General features: G+C 39.9%; 1 protein-coding gene across 2 annotated transcripts in view; it reads right to left on the reverse strand.

The window, feature by feature from the left end:
• The window catches only part of BRE (brain and reproductive organ-expressed (TNFRSF1A modulator)), a 378,642-nt gene that overhangs the window by 307,206 nt on the left and 43,523 nt on the right, over window positions 1–27,913 (reverse strand). For both annotated transcript variants that reach the window (XM_019526837.1, XM_019526838.1), the window contains exon 4: window positions 12,231–12,325. In XM_019526837.1, coding sequence (XP_019382382.1) covers window positions 12,231–12,325 — 95 coding nt within the window. The remainder of the gene's footprint in view (window positions 1–12,230; window positions 12,326–27,913) is intronic.

The following is a 27,913-nucleotide window of genomic DNA, read 5'->3' on the forward strand; positions in this document are numbered from 1 at the left end:
GGGTCCTCAAGTTCCCTACTGAGCTAAGGGGGCTGCTGTGCCCTTTTGCTACCCTTCCTACAAGATGGGATGGCCATCCCTTGTGTTGTCAGGATCGCTCCCTTGAGGAGCAACCACCTCATGGTTGCAGGCATGAAAGTGATTAAAACTTGGGAAGACATGAACATAATATGGTAGAATTAATGATTCTCAGGACATAAAGGGCATCAAGCTGTTCCAATGCAAAATAAAAATAAGAACAGCAAGAGACTGATGTGGCTACAGAAGGAGCTTTTATGAGCAAGTGAAAAATTAAGAGGTGCATGCAAACAATAGGACAGATACACCAAAGGAACAGGGTATACAGACAGGGAGAAAAATCAGAAAAGAAAGGCAAAAATGAGTTACAATTGGCAAGACATGTTAAACAATGAGAATGGGTTCTGCAAAAGTCAGATTAAAAGAAAGATCAGGAAAAGTGCTAAGCAGCAGATTTGGTGAACCATCAACAGAGGTCATAAAGATGCACAGAAAATGTCTACTTTTATTTAAAAAAATAAAATCAAACCTGCAGTCAGGCACCTAACAACACTAATTTAAGGGATGTAAAGGAAAGGATGTGGATCATAACTACAGAATAGGTCAGAGAGCTTTTGACGAATCTGAGTAAGTCAACAAGGCCTGATGGACTCTACCCTGGATACTGAAGGGACGAGCTGAAGACATCTCAGAGCCACTGAACTATTTGCAGACTCTTGGATGTTAAATGAGGTCCCATGGGACTGCAAATGTAATGCCTGTCTTTAGGAAAAGGAATAAAGGAGGTCCCAGGAATTGCAGACTGGTCAGTCTAATTGGAATACTGGGAAGTTACCAAAACAAATCCTAAAGCATTCAAGCTATAAATATATGTGGAGGATGCAGTGCTGGCCATTAGAAGACAACCATGGATTTGTAAAAACAGTCACAACTCATAAACTTTGTTTCCTCCTTTAACAGTGTACTTGGTTTGGTACGTGAAAGTAATATGGTAGGACATAATAGTATATTTACTTGAGTCCAAGATGAGGTGCCCCCCCCCACCCCTGCAAAGGGAAAAAAAAGCCTCGTACTTGGATTTTAATATAAGGAGCAGGGTGGGAAAGTGGCCACTGTAGCCCCAGGTCTAGCCCTGGCCTGAGCTTGAAGTCAGAGCTGCTGCTTCCCCCACATGATCCCTTTGCCCCACCTCCCATCACTTACTCTCACTTGGAGCTCTGGCTTCAGCCCCACTCCAGCCTGGGCCACAGAGTACATGGTGGCTCCAGCCCCTGCCCAAGCAGGCTGCAGCGGTGGCAGCAGCTCCAACACCAGCCCCAACCTAGACATCGTCCCAAAGCCAAGGCTAGAGCTGCAGCTGCTCCTCTGTAGTCACTGTTGCCTGGTCAAGCAGGGGTCAGAGCCACCATGTGCTCCCTGCTCTGGGCTGGAGCAGGGTTAGGTAGCAAGGGCAGGGTAGTTCAGACACCATGGGGAGAAGGGGAGCCATGCACCAGAGGAGGAAGTAGCAGAGTAGACAGGGTCAAAGGCAGCAGGGGGACAACAGGTGGGGGATGACAAGCACCAGGGGACAAGGGTTAGGCCACTTGACTCCCCCTGCTGCTTGCTTCCTTTCCTATTCAGCAGTGGGACAGATGAATTTAAAGCTGACCCTCCAATTATTAGATTCTATACATGGAAAATTACAGCAAATGTATACATGCTCCACGTATAGAATCTAATTACGCAAGGGGGGGTGGGGAGCATCTTAAATTCAAACTCATTTTGGACTAGGGTAAATATGATAGTTTTGTACTTCAAAAAGGCTTTTGACCCAGTCCTACATGTCACTCTTATAAGCAAGAGAGAAATGTAGGCTAGATAGGGATGCTGTTAGATGAATATATAATTAGTTAAATAACTGCAACTGAAGACTAATTATTAATGGATCAATGTCAGACTTGCAGGTGGTGTCCAAGTCTCACAGTAGTCTGTTCCAAGTCCAGTATTGTTTAAACTGTTTAAATTCTTATTAGTGACTTGGAGGAAAGAATAAAGAGCAAGCTGATCAAGTCTGCAGATGATACAAAACTAGAACAGAATGCAGACACTTTGAAGGATAGGGATAAAATTCAAAGGGATCTTGATAAATTGGAGAACTATGCTATGGACAAGAAAATCAAACTTGACAAAGGTACGATGTTAAACATAGCAAAGAAAAAAATATATATATAAATAGAGAAAAGAACAACAGGGTAGGCAGTAGCATTGCCAAGAAGGATAAAGGGTTACACTGGATCACAAATTTAGTGAGAGTCAACAATGTGGATGTTGTCACAAGAAAAGCCAATGCTATTTTGGGTTGCGTTAACAAAAGCATTCTACACAAGTCACAGGAGAGGACAACTCTGCTCTGCTCAACACTGGTTAGGTCTCAGCTGGAACACTGTGTCCATTTCTGGCTTCTTACTTTAAGAAGGCTGCAGAGAAACTGGAGAGGATCCAATAACAAAAATTAAAAAAGAAGTTGGAAAGCAAGCCATAAGAGGAAAGGTTGGGAGAATCAGGTATGGTTAGTTTGAAGGTTGAGGGGGTGAAGGGGTAGGGAAGAGGAGGGGAAGCGTATCAGTTTTCAAGTACTTGAAAGGCTGCCAGAAAGATAAGGGAGGAAAAACAATATATTCTTTCTTGGAGCAAGACAGGAGCAAGACAATTGGCTGAGATTTAGTTTAGATCTTGGGAAAAAACTTCCTAACTTTAAGGACAGGATAACAGAACAAGTTATCTAGGAAAACTATGGAACTTTCACCAGAAATTTTGAAGAAGAGGCTAGATATGCATCTGTCTAGAAAGTGAATCCTGAATCAGTTCAAGGGTGTTGGATTATCTCTCTTTTGAGCTTAGATTCTATTCCAGGACAAAATGGAAGATGAGTAAAATCAAAACAAGTAGAAAACAAGAAAACAAATTAACTGACCAGCTAAATTTAAAAATCCAGGATGGCCCAGGGATTATCTACACAGGGAGAACAAGAGTACAACAGGAGGGCAAAGAGATGGAAGCCCTCAGGAAAACGTCCAACCCATCTACTTAAGACAAGTGAACAGCAACCCTTAAGAAACCCACATGGGATAGGAAGGGATATCAGACTTTGTATTTGAGTATTGTATTTTATTACACAGCCAAGAAAGGCAGTTCCACACACAACAGTATTTTGAGAAGTATCCACTAAACAGGGCCTGGAGACTACAGATGCTTCTGGTAAGGGAGGAAACGCCCACTATTTGGAGATATTTTTAGAAGGTCTGCAGAGCATAGCCAAAGCCTCTGAAACCAGTCTGGGGGCCAGCTGCTGAAACCTGTTCAATTTAGTTTTACCCTCAGAAGGAAAGGGAGAAGAAGGAAGACAGATGATAGAGTCAACATCCAAGAGACTGGCAAAGCACTCCGATTTACAATCCAGGTATCTAGGTACCTGCTGGAAAGATGTGCCCATTGTCTTGTTAATGACTTGTGATAAATACAGCTAATCTTTCAAAAGTCTGGTCAAGCAACGCATTCTGGTCATCAATACCTTATTTTATTAAGAAAGCTAGTTTAAACTATTCCAAAAAACTCCTAAAAACATAATGGCATATATCTAGAGCACTAAATCCTTTTAAATATAGGTAAAGTCTCTTATGGCAAGACAGCTAATAAGGAGCTACCCATTTATTTGTGCTAATGGAACAAGGGACTGGAAATGCACACTTTTTTCATTTTATAAAAAACAAAAAAGAAAGGTAAAATGATAAAAACTGTATGTGTATGATTCCAACACATTAACACTGAGGAGGAAAAAACAGGTGTGTACACATACCAGAACAACAAGGAAGTTTCTGATAAAAAAGAAGAGGAACCAATGCTGCATTCTGTTTCCACTCAAAACTATCACTGAGCTATTTATTTTACGTTTCATGGAATTTAATTGTTTTATTGCTAGCAAGAGGTACCGAGTTAATAACCCAAAAAGGTAATCTTCTACTTACACACAGAACAGATACAGCATGCTAGTTATAGTAATGCCAGCTTCCTTCATACTAATCTACAAATGATCCTAAACACTGAGTGAGAAGAATTTCTAGAGTTGAGAGACCACATGGCCATAGCCCATTCAATAACCGACTTCCCTGCTGGGACAATAAACAAGCCTGCTAATTAGTGCCAACTATCATGCTGCTTTCTCTACAGGAAAGCGAACTTAAAATCAACAAGCTTATTGCACACAGACCACCAAAACAATAAGACAAAGCAAAAAAATCTTATCTGGTTTGATTTGAGCAACAACCTGATGTTGAAAGCCTTTCACAGCATCTGATGAAGTGAACTTCAGTTCACAAAAGCCTCTGCTCTATATATAGACTAAGACATAAGGTGAGTCTCTACTCTGCTTTCTGCCTGATTTCAGACTAATGCAGCTAACTACCTCTCTTCTAGTGAAAGATTTACCATCCCATTTTATCATCATCAAAAGAAGCCTATTATAACATTTTCAATAAATTAGTAACAGCCTAGCGATTACCAATATATGTTCATCTGTTTTCAATGACAAAGAAATAGCTATAAAAATTAGGAAAAAAAAAAAATCAGAATTTAAAGTTTAACCAACCAGTACACACCAAAGCTGCATGTATTGTTTTGGATAAATCATTGTTCACAGAAATACAGACAGAGTGCAGTTGGCACCTCTATTATAAACCCAGATTTTCAAGTTTAGATATCTTGGCTCTTTAAAACTTCCGTGGGTGAAGCTTGGCATACGATTGCTGTCTAGATGTAGATTGCAAATGTTTTTAATAGAAAAGCTTTTCACATTTGAAAAAAAAAATCATTAATTTCCCTTCCTCTCCCTCTGAAAAATCACAATTTGGAATATTTTTTAAAATTAGGAAAAGTTTTATTTTTAAAGTGTTCAATCCACAGACAACATTCAAGTACTGTATAAAACCTACAGCTGCCTTAATAAAAGGTAAAGCAGGCAACCCAGCATAAAAACTCCTAAAAATGTATTAGAGCAATGACAATATACAAATTCAATAAAATTCCAAATGAAAGTGAAAGCCAAGCTCTATAGTTAGATCAGTGGAGGCCAAACTTTTTGGCAGGCATACCACAAATTAGCCCAAAACCTTCTGTGGGTGCCACTCCGATCTCCTTCCTTTGCCCGATTGGCTGCTCTGCTTTCTAGTCCCAGCCCTCTGTGCTTCCTGTCTAATCTGCTACTTTGCTTTCTGCTTCCTGCCTGTGTCCCGTGTCCTATGTACTACAGCTACTCCTCGCTTAACGTCGTTACGTTCTTGAAAAATGCGACAAAGCAAAACAATGTTAAGCGAATCCAATTTCATCACAGTAGTTACTTACTAGCAGGTGGCAGCCAAACAACATTATAACCGAACATTACATGACTTTAAACAAGTATGTTCTCTAATTGAACAGTGACGTAATAACGAAACCAAGTTAACCAGGACGATGTTAAGTGAGAAGTACCTGTACTATGGTGCATGTCTCCTCCCCACTCTGCCACACGCTACACACACACAGAGGCTGCTCATGCCAGCTGTGGCACACGTGCTAGTTTAAATATATATTCCTTCTCTTGTTTGCTTTACGTTCTGGTAGTTGTCATGTTCACAGTCCCTATGCATATCCATTGGTGTCCATTTCTATGAAGCAACAAAGAAAATTCTAATAGACTTGTGTGATAATATTTCACCAGTATTACCCAAATGTGTTTACTCAGCTGTCTGATAACTCTGCTTTACACTGAGATGGTCACTTTTAGCCAGCGGGAATTTAAGGATATATTTCATATATTAAATTCCAACAGAACAGGTTATGGTGAAGCTGCTTAGAAATTATTCTTCTAAGCAAAATTAAAGGTCCTGACAACCCCCAATGTTGGTTTCACAAACTAGAGATAGCAAGTTTGTACAGGTGTGCAAGTTTAAAAGGAATAAAATGGAGCTACTGTAGCAAGAACAAGGGTCTAAACCTTCTCTCAAGGGATTATTCAATCCTTCAAATCCCTTCTGAGTCTGGCTCTTCAAAAAATATTGTGCTGAGGGAGCAATGCCTTTTGGAAATTTGAGAAAGTTCCATTAATTTCTGAGAAAATGAACACTTCGACTTATACCAGCATTTTACATGCAGTTGATTCATCCATCCAAAGGAGAGTATTTTATATGACAGGGTGATTCCATATGGAAAATTATCCTAAATGGGAAACGTAGGTAACAGGATCTGGCAGTGTCTCTGAACATCTTGCACCTTTAAACAGGACTCCAATCACTGAACCATTCTGAAATATTTTATAAAAGCTTCATGTTTTGTTTTGAGAATTTCTCTAAACAGACTTGGCTAACCTGCAGCTCAATCTCTAAATATTTAAGGGGAAAACCTCTTAAGGAGAAGATTGTAGCTTGTTAAAATACGTGCCTGAATTTCCAAGCAAGATTAAACTTAAAAATAAATATAGAAAAGTAAGAAAGTGTGGGAAAGTGCAGTTAAAATCACCCAAACAACTAGAAGTCTGCCCACACATCATCAAGCATAGAATATTAAAAAAAAGCAACGCTTTTCTCAAGGCAACAATAATTAGAAAACTAAGAAGTGCTTTACCTATGCTATGTGACCCTCTTTGATAAGCTTACTGTAGACTCACTATATAGCATCAGTGTTCAAATAAAAGTGCATCCTTTTTAAAATACTTACATACATAATTCATTCCTGATATTTTTATGACTATGTACCATCCTGGGAAAATTGATAGCTTTTTTGTCCTTTAGAAAAGTGGTCAAACTTAGAACACCTGTGCCAAAGCATATAGGTTTGCAAATATAAAACCATTCTGAAACTTCAAAAAAAAAAAAAAGTACCTAGCAACTGTATTTGAAAATGTTAACGGTTTAGGCAAAAACTAACGTACTTACATGATAGGTTGTGTAGTTCATCACAAGAATTACACATATGAAAATACAAACATCCTAAACCAAGGCCAGAATTCTTCAACTTCACAAGTTAGACAAGCCAAGTGGAAAGCTGGTGTAACAGTATTAATATATCTGCTTACAAATACTTCATAAAAAAGTCTAGCTTGCACGTTGAAACTAAAGTCATGATCATATTTTTAGGTTTAGGCTGAAAAAAGATAGGATTGATTTTAAGACCATCTAATACAAACTTAGCACCTTCTAATAGTTTTATCTACATAGAATTTTCATAGCAAAATGGATGGATAGAATAAATAACGAAGAGGTCCTAGAATTGGCATTACCCTCTCACCATATTAGTACAGGAGAAGCTACAGACAGCTGGGACATCTTTTCAGAATGCTTTAAACTAAACAAGCAACTCTTTGTCAATCCTAGGTCAAGATACAGGGAACTGTATCTACAAATACATCCCAAGCACAACAACACTAAAGCAGCATTAATATAAAAGATGTGCAAAAATGAGCCCAGGATAGGTGCCTTCTGAGCACAGCCCAACTACAGGAGCTTCCTCAGCCTGACAAAGGGTATTTGTACCTGAAAGCTTGCAAAGAAGAATTTTTCCAACTATTTGAGTTGGTCTAAGAAAAGATAATCAGATTTACCCAAGGAACCCTGTCTGTCATAAGTAGAAGGAATAATTTATCTGGTCTTTAAAATATAGCCACTTCAAAGAGGGAAGAGCAAACAAAAATAAATGAAGGTTTTGTAAAGAATCATACCTGCTACTATGGTGGGACTGCAGGATCATTAAGGCCTAGAAAGACCAGATAAAAACCTTAAGAAGTCAATGTTCTGTGAAAGATCTTCATGAAGGAAACACCATTACTGCATTTCAGTAGAATAAATGGATGATTTGACTCTATAGTGATTCAAATCTCTACTGTATATTGGCAATCGGGATATTCTTCCCAAACTCAAAAAGGTAGCTTAGTTTTACTACTGCTGCCTATATTCTGCCAAGCAGAACATACTACAAAACACTGGAAAACCAGGGTTAACATTTTGCATATGCACTTCAATTATTAACTGGCTCACACTAACAATCAAGTAGGCTAACATAACAAACAATTCTTGTTACTCAAACTGGCGTCATTGTAATGAGCTCCAAATTAATCTCATCCGTACACAAGAATCACTAATCTTATTTTGTGCCAATTGAATTTTTAATATCGGAATAGAGTGAATCATACGTTGTTGTTTTTTTTTAATACATTTCTAATACTTGCCAACCAAAATGAATAAACACTGCAAAGGGGGAGAACTTTTCTATTTACATCCTGGGAATCTGATTTTTATTATATACACACACAAGAAAAAAGAAATGTATATCTGTAGTTTACAACAGTATTTAAAAAAATGAAAATAAAAGAATACACATTTATTTCTAAAACACTTTGATCTTGCCTAGTGCCTTCCACTTCATAATTTTAAAGCATTTTGCCAAGCTTTCATTTGTAACAACCAAGCAACATAAAATATAAGGTTGATACCATCTCAGACATCTCTCAGGCATACACACAAAAAAACTCTGGCATGGGAAGCCCACTTTGTCCAGGTGTGGTAGTTCATTTTAACAAAATACACAGCAATGTGTATCATCTTTTAATGCAGAACCGAGTCAGAACTGCAGAATGTCAAACGGCAATAACTTTAGTTTTTGTAAATGAAAGTACAGTAGCACATCTGAGTCATTAAGAGCTCAAATCATGCAAAATGCTAAAGCATTCTGACCCCCAATTGGTCAGAACAGTTAACAATCTGCTTTTGTCTAACATGACGTTAACACTTTGCTGAATCCGTGCTTAAAATCTTGCCCTACCTGCAGAAATTTCAGAGTATTCATTCAGAAAGCTTGGTGTGATTTGTTGGTGTACTTTTAGCATCTTGTAAATAAAGCAGAAGCTTAAAATAGAACACAACTTATTTTTAAAAGTTATTTCTGACATCCTGTATTAGCTGTTTAGTGAAGCAATTCCTAGCAATGATACATGTTCTTTTCAGATTGCTGAAGTGAAGGTCACTCTCAGTTTATAGAAAGTAGATGAATTTGTGAAAGTCATCAGCTGTTCTTTCATTCAACTTTCCATTGGCAAATTTACTGAAAGCCATGCAAGACTCATATGAGCTCAAGGAATCTAAAGTATCCAGTGCTTGTAATTTTTAGGCAAGTTGCAATGTATGACACAACTCATATAGCAACATTTGATGGCATGCCATGAAACAAACCGCTAAGGCAGCTGTGGTCATTGAAAGAACAGCTTCGTATTTGCTGTCTTCTGGAATTCTGCTACATTTGCTTTTTGTTTAAGGAGTCTTTGGACTGCATTTACTTCAATGCTTCTGTTCCTTCAGTTTTGACAGCCAGAAACTACTACAAAAAAGTATAAATAATTGCTTAAAAATTGAAGTGTTTCATTATATAATTATGCGCAGTCTGTTAACCAAGCTTTTCCTATAGCCAGCGGGTAAAATATCCTACTAATCTTGAAGAACAACTTTGCATTAAAGGAGCTAATCAAGTGCTAATTGTAGTAACAATACACACATACATATTTGTGAGAAACTATGTGTATGCTACATTTCTAACAATGCAAGGAACTTAACTAACTGGAGGCAAGGCAGAATAGAGGGCCTCCAGGAACGGGACAAGAACAACTTTCAAAGGTAACAACACTGCTGGAGTGCAACACACTAAAGGAAGGGTGTTGATTTGTGGAAGTTTCTAATTAATTAAAATATCAGACATCTTATGTAATTAGTATCTTGTAGGTGTCATGAAAGAAATAGGCCTTCAGGAAGTGATGCCAACTAAGGGAGAAGAGGAACTTTGCAGTCAACATAGAAAGGATGCCTGTGTATTGGAAGTGACATGTATGAAAGCATGCAGGTGCCTGTGAGAGAAGCACACAAAAAGAGCATCAAAGCTAGTATTCATGGTAAAAAAACATCAGTGAGCAAGATAATAAGCAAAAAAGGTGAATAAAACAAAAAGAAGCGTGCAAAGGGATTCGAACAGCAGTTCCTAACCTGCGCGTTGCAACCTCAAAGTGGGTCACAACGTCAGTAGATGGGGTTGTGGAGGCGAGGGGCTGTGGGTTGGGAATGAGGGGCCTTACTGAAGAAAAGTTTGGGAAGTGCTGGATTAGAAGTTTGGGTTGGTATCACTATGTAATTGTTTAACATTAGAAACATGGCAGGTATACCTGATGTATATGCTGTATGGTTAGTCAAAATACAGACTCTTGTTGTACTGGCTTACTTATCAATAGCTTTTATATAAATAGCCCCTCTTCAAGGTGTGAAGAATTCCCTTCAAGTTTCATTTCCTTCAAAAGATACCTTTGTTGGACTTTTCATTTTTCTTTTTATTACACAAAAATGTTAGTCTTTAGTTTGTACATTGATGATTAGACAAACCTTTAACTGACGTTGCGATAATTACCACTAAGAAAATTGGAATATTACAAACAGAGAACTGAAAATGAATTAAAGTAGGCAACCACTGATCCCCTGAATCACAGTGTATGCATAAGAGGTCTAGTCAGGTGCCTGATGAATTAAAGACTGATAATAAATGTCAGACTTCACTTATTACAACATATATTCGATAACTTCTCTGAAGGACATAATAAATAAAATACAATAGGTGCTAGATTATTACATCTTGCCTGGGAACATAAAGAATTTGACAATTAATGAGACAGTCCTAAAATAGGGATAGCAGCCCATCATTAAATCAAATTCCTGAACAGATGTAACAATACTAAGCTATTTAAATCTATTTAAGCAATTAATTTTGTTTCTCTCTATGGTATACACACATCTTAAAAACTGTGAATAAAAAAAATACTTTCCCCTTTTTGTGATTTTTTTTTTATTCTTCGGTGTTCTGAAAGCAACAGTGAAAGAGAAATTGGTATTTTCAGTTTTATGCCTCCCTGCTTTGAGTTAACAAGTGTGTTTGTCAAGATACAGAAACAGTAATTCTAGAGAAATCTAAATGAAACATCCCAAAATACATATAGCTTTCTCTAGCTCATTTAGCAATAATCTGAACCAAATAAAACTTAACCTTCAGCATGAAATAGCATCTCTACCTAATTAGCCTCTTCGATGTACCATAGTAAGAGACAGGACATTTTCAGTGTCACAGCTGCATATTTCCATGATTGCAGAAGTGCAGGTACAGTATTACGGGGATATAGGATAGCTGAAAAGAGAACACACTGGTAGGAATAGAATAAGGACTAATAACAAGCCCACAGTGAATTTTTGCCACCTACTGCTGACAAATGCATGCATTTCTCATGCATTCATGACTAAAAGATCCCTCGATGTTTATCATCATTCATCAAGTGAATAAAACCAGCTACAAGCAGCAGCCAGCAAAACTACAAAATCTTTACGGAAAACTTGAAGTTATTTCATGATTCCCACTAGGCAGGAAAGATACTAGAGTGTTAAACAAGAGGCATGTTTTTCAGACTGGAGAAACACCCTAATGGGATATATTACATGTGTACAACCAAAGTTCACTTATGAACTGAACAGATTATCATTATAGGCAAACAAGTACCTAGTACTTCATATTTAGATAATTTATATCAATTTTCATATTAACAACACTTTGTAACAAATTATTATCTACTTAATGGGTTGGTTTTTATTATTTTTCCGCTCCAAAGCTTGCTCCTGTTTTGACTGCAGTACTACTTCACTGTAAGAATAAATTTTAGAGTTCTGTCTGACAAATATTATTGTCCACAGTATGTCTCCACCTGGTTTCTCCTCTTCCTGGTATTAATATGGTACCAAAAGAACAGCACAACCAAATTTCTAACCATTAAATGTTTTAAAGGTAAGAACAAAGTTTAATCCTTTGCTGTAAAGAAGCAAATATTGGAAATTATCAAGTGCTAAGTAGATAAAATGCTTTCTTTAAAACAGAAACTCTGATCGGGTATTTACTGCAGACAAGATGTGGGGCCTCCAATGTTTTGTCTTGATTTGAAGTTGATTTCATAAAATTTGTTTTTATTTAATGTTTCAATCATTACAGCAGGAGAAAATGTCTATATGCTCACAAGAGAGTCAAATACAGATTAAAATTATTCTGCATTGTTACTAAATTCCTATTATTAAACTGTTCCATAAGCCTCTCCAGCATATCATGATCACATAAAACACTGAAGCTGTACTCACATGCAAAGCAGAGGGATCTGGCAGGAATTCAGCATCCTCTCCAAAGATAAAATCCGGTGGTAGCTCTGGATAGTGGGCATTAAAAATTATATCCCCTGAAATATAAGTAAACAAATATACTGTTTATTTCCACTTTGTACTCCCCAATCCTAAATGCTACAATGAAAAAAAAAATAAAAATCAATGAACCCCTTTTTATTTAACAAAATTCATATGAAAGACAAGTATCAGATGCACTGATGATAAAGTTAATTGAAAATGCACTACAGAAACATATTATTACTTGCATTGTCATTGGTTATGCCACAGGCAAAGCCCCAAAAAGCAATTCAGTTAGAAAAGGAACTCTGTAAAAAAGCACCTTCTTTATAGCAACACATTATATTAAAATATTTGTAACCAACATGGTTTGCTCCCTTTATTTTTATGAGTCACATTTATTTACTGAAGAAAACCTATTGATTTTACACAGGTGCTCAGATATTATGGTGATGGATGGAAGTATAAAACCCTAAGACAGATGGGAAACCAAGTTTTTGTTACAGTTAACACTTCAGAGTGAATACAGAAAAAAGAAACTGAAAACAATTCTGCCTCAAGCATCATCACAAAACTGTCAGCTATGTTCCATTTCCAGAATCCCTATTACTGAACATGGTGTAAGAGTCAGAAAACAGCTTAATTGATGTAGCTTTTCAGTGCTGATGGTTGTGCAGAAAAAAAAAAAATCATCCTTGGCGTTATAAACAGAAAGTGTTAGATCTGAACATCTGAGACAAAAAAAAAATATAAAACTACTAAAATATATATTTTTAATCACATCACTTCCTATACTCCATATTCTTGACTTAGATGCAGATTATATTCACAGCCAGGGCTTCCCACAGATAGGACCATTGCAAATTAATTAGTGACACTGTCCTTCAATTATGCAGTCATTTTTCCCCAGTGAACATAATTTGAGGGCAGGACAGTCAAGTTCAATGGGTGTCAGCTCAACTAGCCAGATCCTAACTGAATGGAACAGAATACAACAGAGATATTAAAGATCTGTGCTAAAATGTTATTTGTTTCCTGCTTATTAATGGTAGGTAGAAGTAAAAAAAGTGGATCAGTCTGACTCAAGTACTCATCTTACCAATGTTGCAAAGCATGAAGGATAAAGGTTTTTAAATAGTATATTACAAATTAAAATGGAAAGAAACTTCTAAATGTATTGAACCATAAAGTTTCCAGAGAACAAGATGTGGTTGGTCATCAGTATGAACTTACATAGAAATAAAGTGAGCTAAATAGGAGCAAAGAACTATCTTAAAAAGAAACTACATTCAGTACTACTATTCTGCATCTGAACTGCTCTGTTCCCTTTGTGATGACACATAAAGGATAGCTCCATGACCCTCAATGTGCAAAGTAGATTTATGGGGCAGGAAGAATTAAAAAGGAAGGAGCTGGCAGTGAAAGCTTTTTATTACTGTGTTCTACTACTTCTATAAAGCATACATAAGCATAGCAAAATGGCAGAAAGTAGAGTAATAAATATGAGAGAGAGGGGGAGAGAAAGAGAAGGAGAAAACACGTTTCCCCCTTGCCCACACACACATTTTCTGTATTTCAAAATTTGTGTAGGAATTTAATGCTGGTGAAAGTACTGGATTTACAAATCTTGCAAACTGATGTCTTCTATTCATCTAGGGGCCTGGCACAGCATTTTCATAGACGTTACGGGCTGGAAGGGACCTTGCAAGATCATCGAGTCCAGCCCCCCTGCCATAGGCAGGAAGCCTGCCTGGGTCAAATGATTCCAGCAAAATAAACATCCAGATGCCTTCTGAAGTAATCCAGAGTAGATGCTTGCACCACTTCTGGAGGGAGTCAGTTCCAGACCCTAGGCACACAGACTGTAAAGAAGCTTTTTCCTATGTCCAGTTTAAATCAGCCTTCCAGGAGTTTGTGGCTATTAGACCTTGTTATCTCTTGGGCAGCCCTGGTGAACAACTGTTCTCCCAGGTCCTGATGCACACCCCTTATATACTTATAGGCTGCCATCAAGTCCCCCCGAGCCTTCTCTTCTCCAGGCTGAAGAGTCCCAAGTTCATCAGACTCTCCTCATAAGGCTTACCCTCTTGACCTTTGATCATATGGGTGGTTCTCCTTTGGACCCTTTCAAGTTTATCCACATCCCTCCATAATTTAGTGTTGTCCACAAACTTTGCCAGCCTGCATCTGATGCCCAAATCCAGATTATTAAAGAAGATATTGAAGAGAACTGGCCTGAGTACTGAGCCCTGAGGGATGCCACTGGTCACCTCACACCATGTTGATTCACTCCCATCAACTAGTACTCTTTGGGTCTGACCCCAGAGCCAGTTTCCCAGCCATTGGACCGTGTGATGGTTGAGGCCGCAGCTCCCCAGTTTAACCATGAGGACATCGTGAGAGACCAAGTCAAAGGCTTTCTTGAAATCCACATATATGACATAAATCTAGTCTCCTGTGTCCAGGCAATATATCACTTGGTCATAGGAGGAGATGAGGTTGGTCAGGCAAGACCTCCCAGTAACAAAACCATGCTGGCTGGCGTTCAGAAGGGTGCCTTCCATTAGCCTGTTGCTGATGGATCCCTTGATGATTTTCTCCAAGATCTTTCCAGGGATGGACGTCAGACTGACTGGCCTGTAATTCACTGAATCTTCCTTCCTTCCTTCCTTGAAGATTGGGACCATGCTGGCTCTTTTCCAGTCTTCTGGAACCTTACCGAGCACCACAAATTTTCAGATATCTTCGCCACAGGGTTCACTGTGATGCCTGTCAGCTCTTTCAAGACACTTACATGCATTTCATCCGGGCTCACGGACTTTCGGATGTTTAGCCTCTCAAAGTGTTCCCTCACTTTATCTACATCAATTGTGGGCCTGCCTCTCACTCCCTGGGTTTTTTGCATCCAGTCTGACAGTGTGACCCCATGGTTGGGTGGAAGACAGAGGCAAAGTAATTGTTTAGGAGATTGGCCTTCTCTTGGGTGTCAAACGTCAGCTGCCCCATTTGATCTCGCAGGAGTCCAATATTGCCTTTGTTCTTTCTCCAACTTCCCACATATCTGAAGAAGGACTTTTTGTTGTCCTTCATTTCTGTGGCTAGCCTGAGTTCAGTTTCTGCCTGGGCTTTCCTGGACTACTCTTTACATGTGCGGCCTAGTGCTGAGTAGTCTTCCTTGGTGATGCTTCCCATTTTCCATTTGGCACAGATTTCTCTTTTAAGTTTCAGGAGGTCCAACAGTTCCCTGTTTAGCCAAGGGGGCTTCCCTGCCTGCAGACTGTATTTCTTGTGGGATGGAATGGACTTCCCTTGGGCTTCAAGGATTGCATTTGTAAGGAACAACCATCATTGTGAACTCCCCTTTCTAAGGGTCCATGGCCTCTTAGTACCTGACTGACCAATCTTCTGAGTTTGTGAAAGTCAGCCTTCCCAAAGCTGAGAATTTCTGTTTTACTGAGGGATTTGCCCCCCCTGAATTGGACAGAATAAGTGATCAGTTCACGGTCGCTGTCACCAAGCTCTCCCTTGATCATCAGATTGCTCACCAAATTGTCCCCTTTGGTCAGAACCAGATCCAGCGGCGCCTCTCCCCATGTCGGCCCGTAGACCTCTTGCATCAGGTAGAGGTCATCAATGCAAACAAAAAGGCTATACGACCAGTCAGATTTGGCCATGAGCTCTTCCCACAAGATGTTAGGGAGGTTGAAGTCCTCCATGACGATCGTGCATCAGAACCGTACAGCCTCAGCCATTTCCCTACTGAATTTGCGGTCCAGTTCTTCTTCTTGGTGGGGAGGTCTATAATAGAATCCTACAAGTATATCTCCTTCCCCATACTCTCCCTGTATTTTAACCCAAAGGGACTCAAGATGCCTTTCATGGTTAGTGAACTCAGTCTGAAGGGAAGTGTACTGCTCCTTGACAGAGCTACATCCCCATCCCTCTTCCCAGTAGTCTCTCCTGTACAGGGTATAGCCTTCTATACCCACAGACCAGTTGTAGGTGGAATCCCACCAGGTCTCCATTACCCCTATTAAGTCATCATTTTTATTGCACAAGAGAAGGGCCAGTTCCTCTTGCTCGTTTCCCAAGCTCCTGGTGTTTGCATACAGGCAGTTGAGTCTGTCATGAGAATCCCTGGGCTTCCTTATGTGATGGGACAGGACCTTTCCTTGGGTTATTGTAGGAGTGGGTTCCCTTGAGCTACCCAAGTTATTTCTACTGTGGTTGACATGACCTGGGCTAGAACTGGTAGTTGACTACCTGTTCCCCAGCAATCTTAGTTTAAAGCCCTGTCGAGTAGGTCAGCCATTCTGGACGAGAAGAGTTTCTTCCCTTTCCAGGTGAGATGGAGACCATCCCTTCCCAACAATCTGTTAACTCTCTCACTGAAGGCCGACCCATGGTCAAAGAAGCTGAACCCCTCGTGATAGCACCATCGCCGGAGTCTTCTGTTCACCTCACTGATGCACCTTTACCTCCAGGGCCCATGATCCATAGGGTCAAGGAAAAAACTATCTGTGCCCCCAGGCCCCTGCGCCCAGCCCCCAGAGTCAGGATTATTCCATGCCATATCATTTGTGCCTACGTGGATGAGTAGCATGGGACGGTGGTCAGGGAATGAGTTTGGGGATCCTCTCGGTCACATCCAGGACATGAACCCCCAGGGAGGCAGCAGACCTCACGGGCTAAGGGGTCAGGGTGACAGAGCACTCCCTCAGGAGGGAGTCACCCAGTTACTCTGCATCTTCTTCTAGGCACAGTTGCTGGTGGCCCTCCATCCTCACACGCTGGAGCCAGTCCCTTGGCTGGCTCTGCTGATGTGAGGGGTTCAAAATGGTCGCGCAGCTCCAAGGAGGTGGCCACCCTGGTGTAGTGCCTCCTTGGGCCTGAGACTACCTTCACCCAGGCAACTCCTGGCTGGACTGTATGGCAGCTCTTTATTTCCTCCATCAGCCATCCAGTGGAGAGCCTGGAAGCAGACGTCCAGTTCCTGCCCTGCACCTCTAACGGCATGCAGCTACCACACCGTTGCCAGAAACTCCCTAATCTGGCACTCCAGGGCCTCCACCATTGAGCACATCCCACAAGGGGAGGTGTCAGTGCTCCCACATCTAGCTGCCTGCATCTGAGCCAGGCAGCCTCCACAGGAAGCCAGGGGCTCCGTCTGAGTGGAGGCCGGGGATGTGGGTCCCACCCGGGTAGGGGTAGGGACCGTAGGCTCTGTTTGGGTAGAAGCGAGAACCATGGGCACCATTTGTGTGGAGATCCTGGTGGTACCATAGCAGGGAGGTCCAGGTGCATGGACAACAAGAAGGAACTTTAATCACTAAATTTCTGCAAATATGCCTCAGTGCTGACCAAGAGACACCAATTCCAGAGGAAGCGTAGATGGAACACTGGAATATGATCAAATAATCCTAGGTTGAATTCCTGGGTCTGACCAGCTGGATGACTGGGCAAGTAAACTCTCTTCTCTTTGCTTTATTTCCTACCGTTGGTAAAACCAGGATGATGGCATATAGGTTTAGTATAACACACCGAGTTTTATCCATAGAACTGACAAGTCTTATATGGGGCCAAGACAGTTCATTCGCAATAGCTTTTAGTCTTGGGTTTCCCTGCCAAACAGTGAACAACAGGATTTTCTTTTCTTTAATGAATCTGAATACCCTTTCACTGGAAACTTAAAGTACAAACTATCAAACTTACATATTAGTCACCAAACCACCATTACATGGAAATAATGTTGATGTACTATCTTTCAAAGCTGGATTTGAAACAGTGACCTTGAGTGAAAAATCATGAGGTTAGCTTAAATCCTATTACAATCCCCCTGCAATCCTCAAGCCTGATGTTCTTTAGTTACCGTTTTGTTTCTAAGCTTTTCACTGCAACCACAAAGGTCAGAATTTCTTTTATTTTTAATCCAAACTTATGCAAACTTAACTTTAACAGTTGTGCTTACCAAAAAGCCCACATACCATCAAATTACTAGGGCTGACAAATGATAACAAAAATTGCAATTAATTGCAAGATTAAAAAGTAGTTGCAATTAATCACAATTTTAATTGCACAGTTAAACAATAGTTAGCACCACCCCCACCCCCAGCAGCCCACAGTCTGTGCGCCGTGTGGCTCCCCCCCGCCACCACCAAGAGAACACAGCTCCAGCCCCAACCCCAGTCTCTCCTGCTCCTGCTCTGGACGTGCCCTGGCCAGAGCAGACCAGCTGGAACCCATGTGAACAGCCCTGACCACAGCCTGCCCTGTGCCTGCTCCAAACTCACCTGCCTATGCTGAGCAGTGGCAGCAGCCAGGCAGAAGCTGCTGCTCAGCATGGAATAAAAGCAGTCATTCTTTCTGTTGGGCCTGTCTAGCTGCAGCTGCCTGGAGCCCATGCCCAGGCTGCCCTGCAGCTCCTCTGCACTGCCACCACAGCCTCACTGGGTGCCCCGGAGGCAGTGGTGACAGCAGCAGAAAGGAGTCATAGGACAGCCCGGGAGAGGTTTCTGGGCAGCTGAAACAAGAAGGGCCATGCAGCAGTGAGGGAGAGGGGCCACTTTTCCTTTGTGCTGAGTAGCAGCTTCTGCCCACCCGCTGCCACTGCTCAGCATGAGCAGGTGAGTTGCGGAGTAGGCTGGGGTCAGGGCTGTGTGTGTAGGTTCTGGCTGGTCCAGAGCTGGTCCACTCCACTGGACAAAATGATGTGCAGAATTAATGCAATTAAAAAAATTAATGCAATAATTTGTTTTTGCATTAATCGTGTAAGTTAACTGTGATTAACTGGCAGCCCTATAAGTTACCAAATATCACAGGGCTTGTGATGAAAAAAATCAAGAGTAGAAACTTTGATTAGTAAATTTAATACTGCTTGAAATTTTTCTCCTCTAATCAGCAGAGAGCTGGCCATGAACAGATGTGCTTTGTAATGTGCCCCAAGTGCCTTCAAGCAGTGATGGTATAGATGCACGAAGCCAAAGAACGAATGAAGTTCTTCAAAAAATGACTCTTGAAAAATGGGGACTTTTTTAAAGAACTTCATTCTGAAGTGCTTCCTGAAACTTCTGTATACTCCAGCAGCTTCTGTATACTCCAGCATTTCACAGCATTTTGTGCCTTGGTCTTATTTCTCTTTACCTTCTGTCTTCTTCCTGCTTAACTGCTGGCTTAGTTGGGTCTGTAAGACACCCAAGTTGAAGAAGTGGAGTTTTATACTTTACTCTGAGAGCAGTGAGATTTAGTACAACAGAAGTCATCTCTGCAGGTAAACTCAATGTCCAAGAAAGTTTAGTCCCATGTTCACATGAGATTCACCAAGTAAATCCAATAGATTTACAGTTCCTGAGAAAAATACACTGTAGTTCCATGAATAACAAAACATCTACAGAAACCCCAGAGCTTGCTGTGATACTATCTGATTTTCTACTGTATTTGTAAATGGAAATTAAAGTTCTCAGACAAAATAGAAAATGTAAGTTTCAACTGGAGTCTGGAAGTAGATAAACAGAAAATGACAAAGAGGACCATTCCAGATTAGGGGACCTTCACAAAAACTTAAATTGACATTGGCCAAATGAATAGGATATCAAGTGGAGGCTGGATGAACCTACTGGATGAACAGGTGGAAAAATCTGTATGAAGTAAATTGCAACTACTCTAGCTGGAAGAAAGAAGAGTGTAATTATGATCTGGGAAACCAATGAATTGTTTGAGGAAAGGCATGATGTGTACTCGCACTCCTTCATGAATTTAAGCAAGTTTCAGCAGCGTATGCTGGAGTCTGCCAAAATAGTCATTGTGAGAGGTGAACCCAGTACTGTGAATTAAGTAGTGAGAGTCAATACATCTCAGTTAAATTTATCCTAATCTAACCCTTTTGCAAACTCATCATGAGACCCAATACCTTAGGAACCGTCTGTGTTTTTTAATTCTCTTTTAATAGGGCTTATTGCTTAAGTTTCTCTTTTAAAAAGTGTCCAAATGTTATTGTTTCCATAGAATAATTGACATTTCCCAGTAGTTTAATGTAGGTATTATATGGGGTCTAAATAACATACAAAGGTACAAAATAAACCAGAATGAAAGTTCTATAACAACCAGTTAGTCAGACATGCAGTCACTTCCAAATTTTTCATTAGAGAAAACTAAAATTAAGCCCCATATTATTAACAGGTCACAATCCAATTAAGACTGCAGATTCATGCTACTGTAGTTGCCTGCTTCTAATTAAGACAACAGAGCACCATTTAATGAATCATTAATACCAACTTCTTCAGCACTATTGGCACTCCTGAAGGTCTCCTAGTCTTCTAGGCAAATGCTCACCCTAAGCTTATTCTGTTTAAACAGTCACACCTGCTATAATCATAATTTATATGTACAGTTCACAAAAATGTGCATGGATCAGAAGGGACACAATATAAATTAACTGATTTTTCCAACTTTGGTATGTTTATGTGAAATTAATATAAAAAACAACACAGAAAAGTTTAATATTATCCCATAATATTATGCGCTATTTTATATCGCTAACAATTTGAAGACCCCTAAACATTTTTGAATGGAGGTACGGATCTCTTTGGAAATTTTGAATGGAGGTGTAGACCCCTATGAATTGCAAGTGTGGGTATTCACACGCTTCTCACAACACAGTCATCTTTCACCGATCCCGTAGAGTCTGTAGACCTCCACGGGTCCACGGATCACAGGTTCAAAGCCTGTTCAAAATAATTGAAAAAAAAACAAACAAAAAAAAACACTTTTTTTCTACATTATGCTGTGCATTAAGCTCTGTTGAAAAACCAGGTCACCATATTGATGTTACCCACACTGTTCCTAGTTCATTTCTGCCAACTGTATAGATCTTATAATTTCATATCTAATGGGTAAAATCCTTAGGGTCAGAAGCACATTTTCTATTTTGCTTTGGGAAATACAAAGTACAGCTTTAGCCACCAACAGCAGGAACTTTATAGCAGCAAAACATACTGTAAAAGGGTGTTCTGTACTCAGGAATTTTCCACTTATCATATGCACTACAGTTTTGGCAAATTCTTTTTAAGTACTACCCAGTGAAATTAAAATTAAAATGAACCTTTTGGTTAGCCAGGTCACCATATTCAAAGTAGCAATGATTCCTCGCACTGAAAAGCAGGGCCTACTTTGTTCAGGAGATCTGGCAAATCTTACGTTATTTAGATGACATAAATATTACTGTCAGATATAGTAACATGTTCATTGCATATAAGATTCTAAAGGCACTTTTAGAATCTTGAGTTCCCATTTTTGTGGAATAACATTAAAACAGGTATTACAAAATCAACATTGCAGATTTTTTCCAAAATTTTATTATACTCTGATCCTCCCAACCCTCCCCCCAACCTGTATCTTGGCCCCTATCTACTTCCACAGCCTGTGGCTCATGTCTCTTTTCCCTTTCTCTTGCTTCCTACCCCTTTTCTCCTCATTCTCACCCTCTTACTCCTGCAATACTTCCAGAATCTTCCCCATCTATCACCCCATCTGTTTCCTTTATTGCCTGCCAACTGCCTAGGCACAACAATGAGATGAACAGTTTCCCTGATCTCAGTTCCTATGCCCAGCACCACATTAGCCCATCACAGCTGGAGTATGCAGTTACAGACTAAGTTCTATTCAAATCCTGCAGTCCTGGGTTGGAGCATACCCAGTACAGACAATATTACCTGCCAAACCATAATAAGCCTCTACTAAGTATGTGAAAACCACAATTTTTGAAGGCTTGTGACTTGGGCAGTTTGGGGTGGATTTTCATAGGGAAAAATAAAGCCATATTCCTATCCCTAGGGTGAACTCACTGCCAAATGTCAAAGTATAGAAGTGCTTGGGCTTCTCAAAACTATTGACCCTGTTTCACTCTCTGAAACAGCTGTTCCATTTTTATTATATTGGATAAATAATGTGGCAAATAACCCACATGTGAACTCTCAACCCAAACCTTTAAAGCTATAAACACCCAAGAGCATGGTTTTAGAAATGGACTCTGTTGGGCAACCTTAACTACAGACACTGCTACCAGCTACATTCAATTACTTTAGTAATATCTGGTCCTTAATAGCTCTTTTCAGATGTTCACTTACTGAGATACTAATGAGTTCTCAGTATTTCTCAAAATTAAACTTCCATTTATTGTCCCGTCTTTCTAGTAGTTCCTTCCTCCTCACTTTAAATATCTCCACCTTCTCACTCATTTTTCTCTCCCTCCATTCTCAACTTTTGCTCTTTTCCTCCCAATTCTCTCCCTATTTTTCACTTTACTTCTATTTGTCTTTTTCTCTCCATTAACTCTTTCACTGCTTATAATACCCCCTGCACACCTCTTTTATCGCCATCCCACATTAGCTTCTTTTTGCTGTCACTACCCACATTTATAAGAGGGATCTATGCCATGAAGAAGGGTGTCTTGTGCTCCCTCCATTTCCTACAAAAGCAAAAACCTGATCCTCTGCCCAGTCTCACAGGACCCCATCAGAAGCAGAAGCAGATAAAGAAGTTTGCCCCCTCACCATTTTTTCCCCCACTATCACATTTTCCAGCTGAGTGGTACCATTAGTAATATGCAGCTGGAAGGACCATCCCCGTCTTCTTCCACTTCAGTATGATCTTACACTCATGGGGCTGACACAACTAGCTGTGGATGAATCAGTGTGCTAAAATCCTAAAGTAGATCTGAACACCACAGGAAAGATTATACAATGATTAGTGATAACTAGCTAGTTTAAATTATAAAAAAGTGTAGCTCCATATTTCTCAATTCTGTTTTTACCTGCCACCACACCCTGAATTGGGAAACCACTGTAAATGAGTTGATGGTAGAGTCACATGCTGAAGAACAGTACATCCACAACTTTCACACTTGAAAGACCATATGCATTTTATCACCTTTATAGATTTCGTGGTTGAAGCTTACTTCAGTAGAATTTCAATTCCAGCTAAATTAATACAGATTTTTAAACTGTTCTGATAATAAAGTTATTTGAGGTCAAGAATTAATTTAGAATACAAATTAGAAGAAAAAGATGTATCCACAGATGCATCATGATTAGGTCCAAGGAGGTGATCCTCCCCTTCCATGTGACACTGGTCAGGCCACAGCTGGAGTACTGCGTCCAGTTCTGGGTGCTGCACTTCAGGAGGGATGTGGCCAGCATGGAGAGGGTCCAGAGGAGGGCCACTCGCATGATAAGGGGGCAGCCCTACAAGGAGAGGATACTGGACCTGAACCTGTTCAGCCTTCACAAGAGAAGGCTGAGGGGGGATCTGGTGGCCATCTATAAACTTACCAGGGGGGACCAGAGAGGAATGGGTGAGACCCTGTTCCCCCAAGTACCTCCCCGAGTAACAAGGAACAGTGGCCACAAGTTGATTGAGAGTAGGTTCAGGCTAGACATCACGAGGCACTACTTCACAGTCAGGGTGGCCAGGATCTGGAACCAGCTTCCAAGGGAAGTGGTGCTGGCTCCTACCTTGGTGGTCTTTAAAAAGGAGGCTTAATAACTACCTAGCGGGGGTCATATGAGCTTAAACTTACCAGGGGTCATATGAGCCAAGTATTCATTCCTGCCCAGGGCAGGGGGTCAGATTTGATGATCTGCTCAGGTCCCTTTTGACTCTACATCTATGAACTGATGAAAACCATACTGTATACATCTTCTGCTTTTCAATATCCTACAGTACCATTCTATGTCTGTTTTCCTTCTTCACTCAAACAGCATTTAATCTTGAAATATTTGACCTTATAGGCTTTTAAAGAAAGAGCTAAGATGACATCAAGAGACAGAAAAATGCAACGATTTAAGTTTTAATGTCAGTCTTCTATTTATCTTCCTATTCTTCTCCTATTCTAATCTGTTCTCTAAAATGCATAATGAATCTAACAAATGAGTAACAGTTGATTCTAAGCAAGGTATGGGTAGCTTTGAAACTAAGAGGTTTTTTAGATACTTATGGATCTATTCTACAGAAGCCTATTTTATATTCATTATTTTCCACCTACCACTCAACCTTTTTGGCTTTTGACTTTCCTTTGCAATTTTAAAAGTGAAGCTAAAACTGAATGAAGTTACTCTGACTGTGCTAAAAGAATTCAAGTTCCCTACTTAACCCACAGAATAAGTACAACACAGACCACCCATTGTCACGTTACCCTGACAATGTCCCACCAGCATTACTTTTCTAGAAAAACAAACGATAGGGATGGAAGATTCTCAATTTCCATTTTGCAGTCAATGGCCCAAAGTACCAGTCAGCACCAGTTTAGTCCTAAATATATACTGTACTGTGGACATCTGTATCCAACAAGGGCCAAGAAAGAAACCAATTCATTTCATGTTGACCACCAAAAACCTGAGATACTGAAAGAATTCAATCCATTTCTTTTATCAAAAGGATTTTATTATGGAGTACAAGTACTTTCACAAAGAGAGAGTACACACCAGGTTGAACATGATTCGACTACACATCACTCCAGATTTCAGGAAAACAAATATAATGCCCCTTCATTAATTACACACACACACACACACACACACACACACACACTTACTTCTGCATATATATGTGTAGAACTGTCTCATCTGTCTATTCAATGCACTAATAACCAAATCATTTATCTTCTCCATGGCCTCACACACCCACAGCAGTATCCTTATTGGTGAGTTGGCACAAGCAGGCAAAGTCCCAGGAATGATGATCAAGGCACAAAATGAATAAGAATGAGATTATATGTATTTATTACTGGAAAAGGCTAAAGATGTAGCTCCTTTTCTGCTACTGGTGTTACTGCTACTAGATACTTTCCCTCCCCACAAAGGGAAGAAAATAGGAAACTCTGGGAGGAGTCTCACACTAATTTCTTGAGGCGGGGGTCTGTTCCATCTAAGAGGCTGTCTCTGTAGCGTTGCGATAGGACATCCACCTACCCAGCCACAATCAGTAATTCTATTTAGTAAGTGAATTAGACACAAACACATGTATTAATCAGAGCTTGTCAAGCAGAAATCAGGAAGAACTGAAAAACTTACACAGAGACAATCTAGTATGTAGATAGACTATTATGATTTTAATTCTCATCTGACTTCACCTGTTCTCAGAAGGTATGTGACCCAAAGTACAAGAACAGCACAAGCATAAGGTAACATAGGCATTCTCTTGATTTCTGAATAGTGTAGATCACAGCTTAATACAAAGTCAGTCCTGTATTGGCATGGTCATCCTTCTCAGTTATGACTGCAAGTCACTACTCTTGTTGCACATCACATATCAACCCTGTTGCAATTAAGGAACTTGCTTATATGGGAAATATTGGAATGCACATTTGGAGTCTTTTAGTGTAATTTAGCAGCTTTATAAAGGAGCTGAGCCATTTCTGTGAATGATGAGAAAACATTCAAGCAGACCACAGATAAAATGCTGTGGTGGAGGAATGAAACAATTTTACACATTTTTACAAGAGGAAACACAGACACGCTACTTGATATATCTACATGAAATCAAAGGTGCAACATAAGTAGGACATCATTTATTCTAAACAATCAATGACAAGTTACAGCCTAGAAATAGCAGAAGCTTCACTTAACCCCCATTTGCCGGTGGAGTAGGGGAAAACAAACCCCAAAAAGGAAATGTTAAAAGGTGAATATTAGACTTAATATTATCTTATTCTGTACCACAACACAAAGAGCTAAATTTTGTTCTCTACTCTGCACAGAAGTACTTTCTGCTATTCAGCTCTCCCTACAAATATTCCCAGTAGAATACCCTCCACTTCCTAGGTTTAAAAACTAGCTATTTGAAGGTTTCCCCTATGGAAACTGTCCACAGAATCATGAAGGGGCATGAAAAAGCAGGAATGCAAGACACCTCCTCTACAGGGGCTTCTAGTTCCTCCCAGCTCTGCCTAGTTCATGTTCCAAAAAACAGAATCCAAGACCTTTACATGACAGAACACCGCTCTGTCCTTGGAATCCAAGAGTATACTCAGCACCTCATTAGCGCCCAGTGATTTCTGCATTAAATATTTAATAACATGCTCTCGTGTCCTAACAGGATATATTTTTATGATGTTTACAAGAAAGGGGGAAAAAAAGACATGGTTTCAAATATGAGACACTCTTAAAATCAACTGTGAGTTTAAAGAACCACTTACAAATTTGAGTATTCTAAGAATCAATTAATACTACTACTGTACAACAAAAATATTTCTCAATTAAAGCTCTGATGGATGCAGCAAGAGATCCTGTGTTTGGAGAAGGGGTGGGAGTTAGAAATAGTGCATTTAATTTGTTTGTTAGTATACTGTGAGGATGACATGGCTTAGCCATGACCCCCTGAATAAGCCAAGTGATAGAGGTCTATTTGGCCAGATACAGGCATTAAACTTTTACTAATATAAGTGACCAGATCCCGGTCTACACCTGTAACAGAACAGAAGTTTGGCATATAAAGACTGGTTTAAAAATGGCAGAACCTGGCCTAATATTTGCTCCCCCCCACTTCCCAAAGGGCAAATGTGCGTTCTGTTCGCTATACCAAGCTAAACTATGCCACTAACAGAAAACCACACAACTAAGATCAATTCCAGCATGGGCTTTTTGAATATCTGTACCTAGCCTTTGTGTCTTCATGAAGGCTGTGTAATCAAGACATTTGGAACTATGATAAATGTGAGTACTGTAGTGGTTAATTTGTCTTGTTAGTGAGATGGTAGAGTTGAGCTGTGTGGCTAAGAACGTAAGTCGGCTGGCTGGTGAACTCCTGAGTACATTAATAGGAATGCCAAGCAGAAGTTCTGGAGTGAGTTTATGGGAGGGAATAATAGATTTCTTACATTTTAGGAATGGCTATACACCAAGCAGCAGATACAGAGAATGATGGAGCACCTGCTGTAATCTACTTTGGGTAAGCTGCGTTTCCCTTTTCACTAAAAGTCAGAAGAAAGTTTTGGTGCATTCAGGCATACAGAAGTGAAAGCTTCAAATCCTGTACAGCATCCAAGAAAATGAAAGTTTCTTGAATTACCAGGGTCAGAAATCGATGCCAGAGCAACAATGTGCAAAGGAAAGCTCTGGTGATAAGGAAAACATGGAAAATAGAAACAAAATAAATGGACAGCAGTTTTTGACCAAAAGAGGAAATAAAAAACAGCCAAGAAACATTCAGCCTGGCTTGACATTCTCACACTATAAGGCAACTCCTGAGGAAGGAAAGAAGTTTCTATCTCTGAAGGAAAAAAACAGAAGATATTTTATGGACATCTACATTTTACAATTATCCTAAGGTGCTATATCCATCATCAGCAACTCAATAAGAAGAAAAGTTGGCACAGAACTTTGCAATGGACAGGATGTTGTACTCCCTCTCTGAAGCAAACATAAGGAATATAACTGCCAGACTAGACAGAAAAGAGAAAACAAATTGCTATCAGTGTAAATTAGAAGTTGTGTAGTATAGAAAATGGATATGGGAATCTAAAGGTAAAAACATGCCAACAAAGGCAGAGGGCAGATGGCAGAAATGATATGGGAAAATGGTGTGACTTTTCCAAGCTCAAACTGCAGCATAGGATGAAAGTTTCTAAACAAAGTATGCTGCTCAGCTGCTGT

The sequence above is a fragment of the Gavialis gangeticus genome, unplaced genomic scaffold (assembly GCF_001723915.1).
Source record: "Gavialis gangeticus isolate Ggan-Ray unplaced genomic scaffold, GavGan_comp1, whole genome shotgun sequence".
Lineage (NCBI taxonomy): Eukaryota > Metazoa > Chordata > Crocodylia > Gavialidae > Gavialis > Gavialis gangeticus.